Consider the following 13,492-nt stretch of genomic DNA (forward strand, 5'->3'; position numbering starts at 1 on the left):
AGGACCTACCTGCACCCTGCAGGCACACAAGGCAAATAAGAACCACTCTGTCTTTTCTCTAAATCACGTTAGTTCTGGGAGTCTGACTAATGCTGCTGCCTGGCAACATGAGCTGGGCCAGACTTAAAACACATAGCTGCTCTGTGCTAGAAAGTTGGACCAGCTTAACTACATTGCTCAGGGCTGTGAACAAATTCATGCACTATGCGAGTAACTAAGCCTAAACCCCACTCCTAACCCTACCACTAAGTCGATAGGAAAATTCTTCCATTGACCTAGCTACCATCTCTTGGAGAGGTAGACAGGGCAGCACAGCTGTTAACAGTGCTGCTTATAATTTTTCTAGTGTAGATGTACCCACAGACACAGGCAGCTGCCCAGACAAGCGTGGACCAAGTTTTTAATTGTAGAAGGCTTGGTCTGTACATGAAGTTATATTGGTATAACAATGTGAGTTAGGAGTCTTTTTTTTAAAACCATTATAGTTTGAGTTCAAGCCCTAGCGTAGTCTAAGTTATCCAGTATAAAGGGAACATCACTTACGGTCTAGATAATACTTAGTCCTGCCTGTGCCATGAGTGCAGGGGACTGAACTAGATGACCTCTCAAGGTCCCTTCCAGTCCTATGATTCTATTTCACTTCACAAACCACAATATGACTTGGTCTACACTACAAACTTCTGGCAGCATAGTTATGTCTGCTAGGGGTGAGAAAAATTCACAAAGCTCTGGGCAACATAGCTATGCCTGCAGAACGTCCACTGTCGATGGAACTATGCTGACAAAAGAGTGCTTTGGCAATTTAGCTACCTACCATTGTTTTTAGTATGTTGGTGAAAAACCTGCACCTTAAATAGGGGGGTATGCTGGCATAGACTCTGTAGTTTAGACATCGCTTAAGATACTGGCATAAACGACCACACCCACACTGCAGTTAGGGGAAGCTTGCTACTTTAACTGCACTAGCACAGTTAAAGCAACAGAAAACCTTCTAGTGTAAGCAAGTGTTAAAAGCAGATTTTATAAAAGCCTACATCTATCTCCAGGAATCTTTACATTAAATTTGAAGAAGTATCCCAATGAACAAACAATGGGTTTATTTGCTTTCAAATCAAACATTCCTGTGTGGAATCTGCAACCCAGACATTGTAGTATTATGCCAGCAAATGAGAACCCAGAACTGGAACGGACAGCAGCCTCTCCAAGGTAAGGGGCACAAAGTAAACAACACACAGAGAGCAAATAAAGTAAAAATTTTCAATTTTAATGATCGGGGCAGTTTCCTCAAAAGGTTACAAATGAAAGTTCCCATTGAGTTGACAATATTCCCATGGTTATTTTATTAAGAATGACCCAAACTTTGCTCACAGATTGAGGTTGATTTTAAAAAAAAAAGGAAGAGATGATAAAGATGATACAAGTTATACAAAATATTGAGGGATGTAAAAGAATATCTAGGGGAAGAGAGCACCTCCTGAAGGCACACTGAGACATACCCCTCACATTCCTGCTTTTACCTACAAGACAAAATATGGATCAAGACCTTCTGCGGATAAAAATAAAACTCCTAATTAAAACACAAGAGCATAATATCGGCAGCAACTTATTAATAAAGGTAAAAGGACAAACTACTCTGGCAGAAATGGAGTCCACAAGGAATCATAAGTCCAGAAGCCTTAAGACAGAAACCATTTAATACATTGCACAGAACTGAACAGAGGAGACAGCCCTTCAAAAAGAGAACAGTATTACATTCAGTGGAGACCATAGGCTTAATTCACATCCACAGGTGCTATCGTTTGTGTGTCAAACCCACAGGGGCTGTTGTGCCAGTAGGAATTTACATCCATTGCCACCAATGCCACTGCCCTCCCCCAGGGTCCGCTCAGGAAGGGAGCTTTAATTTACACAGCTCTGAGCCTCTTTTGAAGCCCACCTGGCGAAGTTTAGCTGGAAAGGGCTCAATCAGCATGTTTCCTAGGCCTGGTCTCTGCTTCAAATGCAGGTTGACATAGCTATGGTGATCGGGGTGTGAAAAAGCTACACCCCGAGTGCTGTAGCTATGTTGACCTAACTCCTGGTGTAGATGCAGCTAGACTGACAGAAGCATGCTTCCGTCAACCTACCTACAGCATCCCTACAGTGATAGAAAAATCCCTCTGTCGCTATATCTACCCTGTGGGTTATGCTACCATAGCTATGGTGCTGTAGCTATGCTCTACAGTCCCGATAATGTAGAGATGCCTTTAGGCATCCCATTCCTAAGGCACCAGCTGGCTCCAGGGCCCCCGTTAAGTATGAGGGTTGTGGGAGGCTTGCACCACTGCTACTTCTCTCTCCCACCCCCAAAGGAAGTTGGTCCCACAGATGGTGAATTAAGCCCAAAGTCTGACCAAAAAAATCCTCAGCAGCTTCGTATGCCCAAAACACAGAAGACTAAAATGTAACTCATGGAGGAACAATGGCCGTCAGGCCTTGGTTAAAAGCAGCTGTCTCTTAAGCAGTGTTGCATACTCTCCCCTCTAAACTCTTTCAAGGTTAGGGGCTTATTCTCCTCTTCTTCTTCCAAATTTTCAGCCACAACCTCTGAAACCATGTGTGTAGGTGTGCACACCTACTTGACAGCACATAAAATTCCCACATTATTGCACACAACCCCCCCCATCTGAATGGGCAGATGAATAATGAGGATTTGTCCATGCAACGTTTCTCCGTACTAGGTTGAATCCTACTGAAAATTTGAACCTTACATATTACACATTTAGGCCAAAATGTAACCAAGAGCTACCTAGCAAGTAGAGCGAGATGCCAAACCACCAGCAATATACCTGGCAATCTACCACAGGCAGTACTGAACCCCCTCTAAGGTTTCGTAGTTTGCGTTTGTGATAACAGTACACTACATGTTCAAAGTGGTTTAACAAACCTTAATTAAAGGGTTTGTGAAACAATTACTTGGGCTGGAGATACTCTGCATACATAGGCAGCTATAAATCTATGTTCTGGGATTGTCCAAGTACAAGACCACATTGGAACCATCTGTTGTTAACAACATCTTTAAAATAAAAGGATCAACGTATCCCCTGATACACACATACCAGCCCACTTTCCAAAAGTAGATCTCATTCATGAAAGGGACAGTTTCTTAAGCTTAGAGATGGCAAAGAAAGTTAAGTCTCTCTCTAGCCAGAGAATCCAGGGCCACCAGTATAACAATAGATTTCTGATCCCACACAAATTGCATGTGAAAGTCATGGACAGTATGCAAAAAGAAAAAAGTCTCTCTCAAATTTTGGAAATCACTCCAGCTACAGATGAAGAAATTCTGTAAACTAAAGAGATTTTTAAAATAGTACATAGAGGTCTTCAATTTATAAAAGAAAAAGAAAAAAAATCTATATTAAAATGTTTTGCACTTGCCTTATGTAGCGATTACATATGTTTAAATAACTGTTTGTTTCATATAAGCACTTTTACTGTAATAAAAACATAATTCAAATTACATAATGAAAACAATTCCTGCACAATAAGATTCCTTTATAAAGTATATTTTTTGTTACTTTAGTTTTCAAGTATTCCACGTTCCAATGCATCAGTTAGTGGTGTACACAGTCACTTTCAGGGTCACTGCTGCATTATTCTCCCCCCGCCCCCAGTTCCTTTTGGTCGTCTGTGACAACTCATTTTCAGCATGCAAGAAAACCTCTGCTTTACTGGATTGCTGGATTTAGAAAGGCCACTTAGTTCTACCCAAACTGAATCACAAGCAGCAAAGATCCCAGCTCCTGCTATTTACTGACTCAGTCAGAGTCATCGTCACAACCATCACTGCCTTCAAGATCGTTGCTCTGCAAAGTAGAATGAAAAAAAAAAAGGTTTTGTCATCAGCTTATTATAGACCCAAATCAAAAGACTGGATTGAAACTGCTCCAAAGTCTAAGGAAAGGTGAATCTGGATCCAAACTTCATGACTTGGACCCACCTCTAGTTACTGCATTTGAAATTATAGGGAGTCGGGGGGGGAGAAATACTGTCTTTTACTTCTTATGGCAGATAGTTAAATGGAAGAATCCAGTTCCATATAGCTCCACGGAAGCAATAACTTACAGGGATGCTGTCAGGTCAATTTAGATGCCTAATAATAATGACAGAATTGTTATTTCTGTTAGCACAGGAGAGCCAATACATCTTAAGATGAGAAGCAGGATTTTATTCTCTCATACCTCATTAATAGAATTGTTTACTAAATTCTAAGCAATTGCTGAAGGACTCTGTTCAGTTAAGTGTGAAACTGAATGATGACAATCTGCAGCATACTGAAACCTGAAAACACAGGGAGAGCATATAAAACTTAATTTAAAAACACAATGAACGACACAGGGCTCCTGTACCTAGTGTATTCTTCCTTTTCATATTTAAGTCAACCAAAACCTCCACATTTCTTGAAGCCGTCACAAAACTGAGAATTTCCCCAGAGCACTCCAGAATCTATGGACCTCACTGCAAAATTTAGGTCCAAATTGTCATAGAAATAGGGCCCTGTGTACAAGTGCCGAAAAGTAAGTTCCTTTTTTAAAAATGTGTTCAGTTGTACAGTAACAATCTAAGGGGCTATTAGTAACACATATAAGGAAACTGGTTTAAAGTTTGAATTCTACACTGACATTGTCCCTTGAAAGAACGAGCCAATGTGACTGAATAAAGTCAAGGGTTCTGCAGTGTTTTCTTAGCACAAATATTCAGAGTGCAGTTATAATAAAGAAAAGCACTGTCAGCAATGATCACGGTCTGGCTTAGGGTGATGGATTTCCAACTGTTGATCTAAAACCAAATGCAAACAGCTGTATGTGGCTTTGAAAAGGAAATGGCCTTTTCTATTATAAAATAAAAAGACTATAAATTTATCCAACTACAAAACCACCAGCAAAACATGCTGCAGTGTAAATAGGCTAAAAAACTTTTATTATGGAATCTGTCACAAAACTCCTTATTTATCTGTTCCCAGCCAGCCCGTGACAACTGCAAATCTAATGTATTTGTTTGAGTTTATTGGTAACAAGCACAAATGGCTTCTGCTAGCCCAGCAGCTCAGTGCTTCTTTAACATGTCATCAGTGAGCCTTTATTATATCATCATCAAACAGCACTGGAGGCAGGAGAGAATTCTTTGTACCTTTCTGAGTCACATTAAAGCAAATTAAGGTGGCATGTGGTATAAGCATTTTACATCAAGTGACAACAGTGTTTCCATGCAGTGTATCTACATCAGCACCACCGCAGCAAAACAATTACCAGAAGTACAAAAATAACCCTGACAAGTCTCTAGTTGTCCTTATTCATGCAATTCATCCAGACTGTGGATTTCAATTTCAATATTAGAATTTTGTTTCATGCCAAAACAAATCATAAAATGTTAGCGGTGGAAGAGACCTAGTCTGACCCTTGTCAGTGCAGGATTGTTCCCAACACAGCGAGACCCTAATTTAAAGAACTCCTGTTAACTAAAGATTATTCAATCACCACTCCAAGTTTTCAGGTGTGCTACAAGACATTCATTAAAAAAATAAATTAGGATTCCATTGAGTTGTTTTTCTAGTACTGTCTCCAGCCTAGTTTTAACAGGTCCCAAGCAAACAATGTTTCCACAACTCCCTTGGGAGACTATTCCCCAGCCCAACATATCTCTCAGGAAGATCTGAATTTCAGTCTACAAATTCCCTTTCTTAATACCATATCTCCTCGTTATACCTATTCAAATCAATAGCAGTTCCATGCACTAAAAGTTTCATCTTACAACTTCCTATTAAGCTCAGTGGGAGTTTTGGCTACTGGTGGGTTTGCAGGATTGGGTGCAGAGTAATTAAACTTACTTTCCTCTGAGTTTAAGATTCTTTGCAAGTGAACAGACCATTAAACAAAACAGAAAATTAGATAAAGGATAAGAGAGTTCTTCATGCAAATTGGTATTTAAAGGGACCCTACCAATTTGAAATTTAGTCTCTCTTGAGTTCAAGTTAGTTACAGATAGCAACATCTGCCCCCGGCTCCCAACCCAGATTTATATGGTTTAGCAATCACATCTTCCTGCGCTTTAATATATTTCTTCCTTTTTCCACTTGCCATGTGCAAAACTAACAAAAAACAGTGAAAGGGACTATCCACAAAATGCTGTCATATATATATATATGTATTTCTCGATATCTGGATATGATTATTTTAGTCTAGTCTCTTTAAGTGATAGTTATGTTAGATGGTGTAGTGACAGAAGGTAAGTGTGTTCAGGAAGAAGAGCAATTTTTTTTTTTTTTTTAAATTGACAGTATCCCTCTAAAAAGATAATAGTTTCAATCATTACCTTTGAGTTTCTGTCATTGACTTGCACCCCTGAAGAAGTGGCATTGAAGTCATGGATGGAGAGCGTGCTCAGCCAGTTCACCATGGATTGCTCCTCCCTTTCAGTGTTGATAATAGTGGGATAGATATGTTGCTCTTTGAAAACAGCGATCTTCTCCTCCTCCTCCGTCCATTCCAGTGGCTCATGTAAACCATCATTTCCAAAGCGTCTATTGTACTTTTCAAAGTGCACCTTTTCCAAGACCAGCCCAAGCCCTGGAGCTTTGGGGACATCCACCTTTTCCTCTCCCCAGCTGCGCTCCATGATAGACTCTGGTGCATAGCCTTTCACTACAGCTATCACCAAACCAATCATCTTCCTTATTTGGTGCATCATAAAACTCTGTCCTTTCACCTTTATCACTGCAAATTCCATGCACTCCTTCACAAAGGGCTCTTCGCAATATATCTCCATGATGTACCGTTTGGCACTGGGGTCTTTGGGTCCCTTCTGAGAAGTGAAGTTGTGGAAGTTATGGGTCCCTTTGTAGCAAGCAAGAAGCTTGTTGACTTTCTCAAGAGTCTCTTTGTTCAGACGGTAAGTTTTGTCTTGGATATCACGGTCTTTATGGGCAAAGGCAAACGTTGGTAGCATGTAGAAGTAGGTTCTGGCATCACACTTGTTCTTGGAGCTGAATCCGCCGGTGACTCTTTTCAGTCCTCATTTTAAAAATGACATTTTGTTAACAAAACTTTTGAATCAGCCAATTTCAGCCACATTACAATCCCCGCCCACCAAGAAGAACCTATATAAAATAGAAGGTGTGCGGGGGGCAGGGGGTAGAACAAAAAAAAACCCTTTTCACATTGAAATATTTGGGGGAGGAGGAAATCTGAATGGTATAGCAAAAAGCTCCATGATAAAAAATTCCTCTTTAAACTAAAATCAGTGTTTGTACCCACTGCTGGGATACCCACTTTTTCATTATTCTTACCCAGAATTCTGATATGAGAAGGAAGACAGTTATTGATCTTTTCTAAAACGTCATCTATCAGCCAGATCTTCAGTGACACAATCTGTCCAGCGGCAGACACGCCCTATGAAAACAAAAACAACGAGAACACACATTGGTAGTTGTGCCACAGTGAAAAGTCTGTATGAGAACAAAAATTTAAAATGGATAGTCTGTTTACATTCTCAGTTCATTTTTTTTTGCTGTTATTGGTCATTGCAAACTGAAGTGAAGAACCATAAAGTCAAAACCACACACAAAGACACACAAGTAAATTCAGCACCACTGCAAACCTAAGATGCATGGTATTTTTCCCCCACTTGTAAAACTGCGATAACAAAGAGTTTAAAGGATTTTCCCTGAGTCACACAGAAGCCTACTGTAGCAAAGCCATGAACAGAACCCAGATCTCCCAACTGTGTGCTTCAGCCACAAAATCATCTGTCCACTCATGGGCTAGCAGTGTAGTTTGGTTAGTGTGGAGGAAGGGATACGGTTGAAAATATATTATACTATCACTCTCTGCTGTGGTATTTCACTGTATTTGAGTCATACAAAACCAAACACATGCTGTATGCAAGTCTGTACATCATGATAGCATCTATGAATCTCAGTTAAGAATTAGGGCCCCCTTTGTGCTAGACACCACATAGTCAAAGAACAAAAACAGTCCCCAACCCAAAAAATTCCTAATATATCAAACAGGATGGAACAAACAGGGCAGGATTGGGTTGGGAGGAAGAAGTAACAAATAGATGAACACAGTTAAAGTAAAAAGAAAAGGAGTACTTGTGGCACCTTAGAGACTAACCAATTTATTTGAGCATAAGCTTTCGTGAGCTACAGCTCACTTCATCGGATGCATACTTTCCACAGTATACATCCGATGAAGTGAGCTGTAGCTCACGAAAGCTTATGCTCAAATAAATGTGTTAGTCTCTAAGGTGCCACAAGTACTCCTTTTCTTTTTGCGGACTAACACGGCTGCTACTCTGAAACCTATTTCTCATCTGTGATCCAAAATGCACATGATCAGAGACAGTCACAACAATCTCAGTGCTACTAGCTTCTGTTCGAGCATGAAAGAAAGAGCTTCAACACCTTGTCTGTTCGCGCACACCTCTGAAAGGACATTTTTTTCATATCTTCACCGTGGTTTTCTGGAATGCACCCTGACCGAATGAGGGCAGATACTAAATCATCCTCGATCGTCTTGAACTGCGAGGACCCCACGTTTCGCTGAAGATAAAATAGAGGAAGAAAACTATAATTAATACTTTCTTTGAAGACCCATCGTTACCCAGAACCTAATAACCACTAGAGTCCCAATCAATTTTCAAAGTTATCTCTTCACAAAACAAACAGCACTGCCCCTCTCTAGCAAACCCTACCAATTATATTTTACCTGGAGTTATGAATGAGACAGATACATTTTCAGTATTTCTTTTACTATCGTAGCTGGTAACAAATAGAAGTGATTTCAGATGATTCCTCAACCTCTGCCCAAACCATGAGTAACTGGATTTATATGGAGATTACAAATGACCCATCTGTGGGTCTGCAACACGAGACCAAAGGAGATGTTATTCCAGTACAGCCACCGTCACTCCAAAGCCAGCACACTGGAATTCTGAGTCACCATATTCATAAATTAGATTTATACATGCTTCGATTGTATAAATCTAAGGGCTCACAACTTTGCTGCTACTATTGCATTAGAAAAGTCACTTTCTGCACAGCGTGGTTAAGAGAGCAGCCATGTATCTGTGGGCTTGTCTATCCTGGAGACATTTTGTAGCAGTTTTGTTATACTGCTGCTACACCAACACAAACCCACCCCCACTATGTAATTTAGCTGCAGCAGGGCAGTTTAGCCTGTTTCCAAACTGAAGTAAGCCACTCCAGTGCAGCACATCAAAACCATGGGGCTGCATTAGGGCAAGTATCCCCAGTATAGACAGGTTCTCAAAATGCAACAGAAAGAGGCAGAAATGTAATCTGCATGTTTTGGGGCCATGTGCCGTGTTTCAATGATACACTGAATACCCATCTACACTAGAGGACACATTCCGGAGTGTAATGCTTATTACCACTTTTGCTTGTACACATCTAAACATAAGAACATACGAATGGCCATACTGGGTCAGACCAAAGGTCCATCCAGCCCACAGATGCTTGTATCCTGTCTTCCGACAGTGGCCAAACACATTTTAGAAGTGAAATGAGCAGGGCGGGGAAAATCCAAGAGCCAGTGAAATGGCCAACTGCAGAGCCTCAACCAGAGAGCTCAATGGAAAGGTAGCAGGGACGTTATAAGATAGCACTAGGGTCATTAATTGACCTGGTGGAGCCGCAGCATGGGGCTTTCAGTGCACACAGCAGGCTTATCTACAGCAAGGTTTTTCTGAAAAATCTCCCTTCGTTGCTACAGCTCTAGTACAGTTCTACTAGGATCTGCACTGGTGGGAAAGCTGGTGCGGACTGGCTGCTAGCATAACATAAACTATGTTCTCTGAATGACACTAACACATCTGAATCTGAGGTTAAGCGAGGCGTGTCCCAGTCTCCTGGATTTTTGGAGCCTACGGCTGCTCGTCCTTCTTGGCTACCACTTCCCTCCCCTCATTTCAGACACAGCACTACTTTGGACATATTGATGGAGACAGACATGCAGCCCAAACACAAGAGGCTGAATAGCACTTATTGCCTAACCACATACTTGCATCCCATGGTAGCCTTTCCCAGAATATGCCATCAACAGAACAATCTTCCTTTTGGGAAATTTTTTATTCTGATCCTCCACATCCTTTTGGCTTCTCTTGAACCGTTTGTCTTGGTGTCCATTTTCCTCTTGGTTTTCTGTTTCCTCATTGCTGCTCTTAAATCTTTTTGCCTGACCGGCAGCCGTTGCTCTCATATCCCCAGCCATTGCAAACCACTGGAAGTGACAGAGCAGGAAGCAGGCTTCAGCAAGTAGTGGAACAACAAAATGGCATCTCCATCAGCGGAAAAAACAAACAGCGAATGGATCACACTCAGCACTTGGGCCGCAGTTTAGTACTTTTGGTTGTGAGCTGGAGAAACTGTGGGGAAAGTAATTTAAGAACATTTCCACTTGGCTGTGTCTACACTATTGAAACTAGAGTGGCATAGCTACCTCTGCATAGATTAAGCCTACGCCCATGGAAGGGATTTTTCCATCAGTGTAAGACACCACCTCTACACCCCTCTCCCCCAGCTAAACTACAGTAGCTAGTTTTTTTCACACCCCGGATCAACGTAGCTATGTCAACCTAACTTAGACCAAGCCTGTGCCAGTATTTTGCAATTTGGTCACATTCTCACCCTTTCTTGTCCAACACTGGTCCAAACAGGGTTGCACAGCTGTTGGTACACAGCTGTTCCTTGAGCAAGGTGCCCAGTGTGCTCCCCCTGTTTATAAATGAACTAACAATAATTCCTAGCTCTTTAATAGTGCTTTTCATACAATCACAAAGCACTTTACAAGCATCTTTAGCCTCATTTTACTTATCAGGAAACTAAGATGTCCGGGAAGGGACTTGTCCAAGGTCACCCAACAAGCCACTGACAGGGCTAGGAATGGAACCCAGCTTTCTCCTGGATCCCCCACTGTTGTCTCTCTCCACTAGGCCACACTCTCGTATGAAGTTTCAGTCAGCCGGGTGGCCAGAGGGAGCTACGAAGCCAGTGCTCTGGGCGGAGGCAGCACAGAGCTGTTTTGCCATGCCTCCGCCTAGGGTCTGAGCTAGGGGGATGTCCCTGCTTCTGGGGAGGCGCGGAGCCAGGTAGGGAGCCTGCCGGCCCCACCACACACACACCCAGCACCAGCAGGGTCCTGGGCCCCGCGCCACCGCCCCTCCCCAGCACCCGTGGCATCCCCAGGGCCACCCCTCCCCAGCACCTTTGGCACCCCCAGGTCACCCCCCCCCCAAGATTTAGTCTGGGGCATATAGTAGAAGTCACGGAGAGGTCACGCGCTATGAATTTTTGTTTACTGCCTGTGACTTAACCATAAATTTTACTAAAAATACCCATGACTAAAACGCAGCCTTAGTGATGGCATATGCCACAGCATATATGATCTAATACAGAATGCTTGAGAACGGCCACCTTGAGAGAGTGAGGCAGGGAAGTGCATAAGAGACACAGAATCAAGGAAGTGGAGGACTGGTTAGTTGACAAGAAGTCATCTAACCCAGTCCCCTGCACTCAAGGCAGGACTACCTACCAACCTGACCATTCCTGACAGGTGTTTGTCTAACCTGTTCTTACAAACCTCCAATGAGGAGATGCTGCAAACTCCCTAGGCAATTTGTGCCAGTGCTGAACTACCCTGACAGTTAGGAACTTTTTCCTTAATGTGCAACCTAAACCGCCCGGGCTGCAATTTAAGCCCACTGCATCTTATCCTAGCCTCAGAGACTCACAAGAACCATTTTTCACCCTCCTCCTTCGGGCACTTTATGTACTTGAAAACTGTTATCACAGAATCTCAGGGTTGGAAGGGACCTCAGGAGGTCACCTAGGCCAACCCCCCTCCCCAATCTTCTCCTCTCCACACTAACCAAACCCAGCTTTTTCACTCTTCCCTCATAGGTCATGTATCCTAGACCTGTAATCGTTTGTGTTGCGCTCCTCGGGACGTTCTCCAATTCGTCCCCCTTTTTCCCGGAATCTGGCGGCCGGGACGGGGGTCACCCCCCCGCTGAGGCGTTGGACGCCCCCCGCGAGGACCTAGCCCTGAAAGGAAGGAAGCTGCACGATCAGGATCAGACACTTTCCCCCTCCCTGCGCCCATCTTCCAGCCTACGAGCCCAGCCGCGCCCCCCGGAGGAGCCCGGGGGCCAGGCGAAGGGACCGCCCGCCAGACACGGGTACATACGCCGGGCGCGCTCTTCGGCCCCCCGCCGCCGCCGCCGCCGCCCGATCTCGCCGCGAGGCCCCGGGCCACCGCCCTGAGAAGTCGCCACCGCCCAGGCATGGCCCCCGCCAGGTCCGCCCGCCCCGGGGGAGTCCGGGGAACAGCCCCGCCCCCACCCCCAGCGAGGGCGCCACGAGCTGCAGCGGCCGCGGCCACTTACGCGGCTCCCGCAGGGCTGGGGCTCGGCGGCCGGCACCACGTGGGCACACAGTCACCGCCACCACCCCCCCCCCCGGCCCCAGGGCCGGGATCCCCTACGGGCGCCGGCTCGGGACACTCTTCCCTTCCCAGCACGCCGCGCGGCCCTGGTGCTGGGAGGAGCTGGAGGAGGAGCGCGGGGCGAGCGCCAGGCGGGCCGGCCAGGGCGTGCTGCTGGGGGCTGCCCGCGCCCTGCGAGCCACCTCAGCCGCCGCAGGGGACCGGGCAGCCTGCAGAACGGAGCCCCGCCCGGATCCGCACTGCGGGGACCCCTGAGGGCCGGTCCCAGGTAGCCAGGAGCCCGCTGGATTCCGGATTCCCCAGCATCGGGGGCGGCCGGGCCGGGGGGGCTCCGAGCTCTGTCAATGTAACGAACGAGGCTTGGCTCAGCCCCGCCTGCCCCCTGGCATCCAGGCCCCGCCTCCGCTCCAGCGCCGGCCCTGGCCTTCCCTCCTGCCCCACAGCCAGATCTCGCCCCCCTGCCCGTCTTGCGCTACCCTCCTCAGCCTCACGCCCTCTCCCTGGTGCCCCTAGGGTGACCAGACAGCAAGCCTGAAAAATCAGGAGGGGGGTGGGGGGTAATAGGAGCCTATATAAGAAAAAGCCCCCAACTATCGACTGTCCCTATAAAATCGGGACATCTGGTCACCCCAGCTGCCGCTGCCCCTTCTCTTGCTGTCTCCGGAGTGCCCCCTCCATCTCTAAACAGATCTCGGCCCTCCACAACCTTCCCCTTTTCTGAGCCTGCCCAGCGTGTCTCTCCCCTTCCCTGGGGCTGTCATCCACCGTCCACCCAACTCCCCCCCCAGCCTTCCTCTCAGCTTCCACCTCTCTCCCCTCACTCATCCTCAGTGATTTCAGCCTCCACCTGACCCCTTGGCAGCATGTTTCCTTACCTCTTCATTCGACCTGTAGCCCTGGTTCAACCCTCCAAAACGGCCATTCACTTGACTTGGTCCAGCTCTCTCTGTTGCCAGGTTCCCCTTCTCCAACCATCAGCGGGTCTC

General features: G+C 45.3%; 1 protein-coding gene across 5 annotated transcripts; it reads right to left on the reverse strand.

Moving 5' to 3' along the window:
• Positions 1–1,277: 1,277 nt before the first annotated feature.
• PUS1 (pseudouridine synthase 1) lies at positions 1,278–12,585 on the reverse strand. Of its 5 annotated transcripts, none has more exons than XM_074972648.1 (6): positions 12,448–12,585; positions 10,065–10,283; positions 8,447–8,584; positions 7,328–7,430; positions 6,355–7,052; positions 1,278–3,848 (listed from the first exon to the last, which is right to left on the reverse strand). In XM_074972648.1, exons 2-6 carry the CDS (start codon positions 10,272–10,274, stop codon positions 3,801–3,803), a joined length of 1,197 nt encoding a protein of 398 aa, XP_074828749.1. In that variant the 5' UTR covers positions 10,275–10,283; positions 12,448–12,585; the 3' UTR covers positions 1,278–3,800. The 5 variants fall into 5 exon arrangements, with proteins under 5 accessions (XP_074828749.1, XP_074828747.1, XP_074828746.1 ...); XM_074972646.1 differs by having other exon boundaries at positions 10,065–10,428; positions 12,448–12,577; XM_074972645.1 differs by lacking the exon at positions 12,448–12,585 and adding an exon at positions 12,249–12,357.
• Between the last annotated feature and the right edge of the window lie 907 nt (positions 12,586–13,492).

Source organism: Natator depressus, chromosome 15 (assembly GCF_965152275.1).
Source record: "Natator depressus isolate rNatDep1 chromosome 15, rNatDep2.hap1, whole genome shotgun sequence".
In the NCBI taxonomy this organism is placed as follows: domain Eukaryota; kingdom Metazoa; phylum Chordata; order Testudines; family Cheloniidae; genus Natator; species Natator depressus.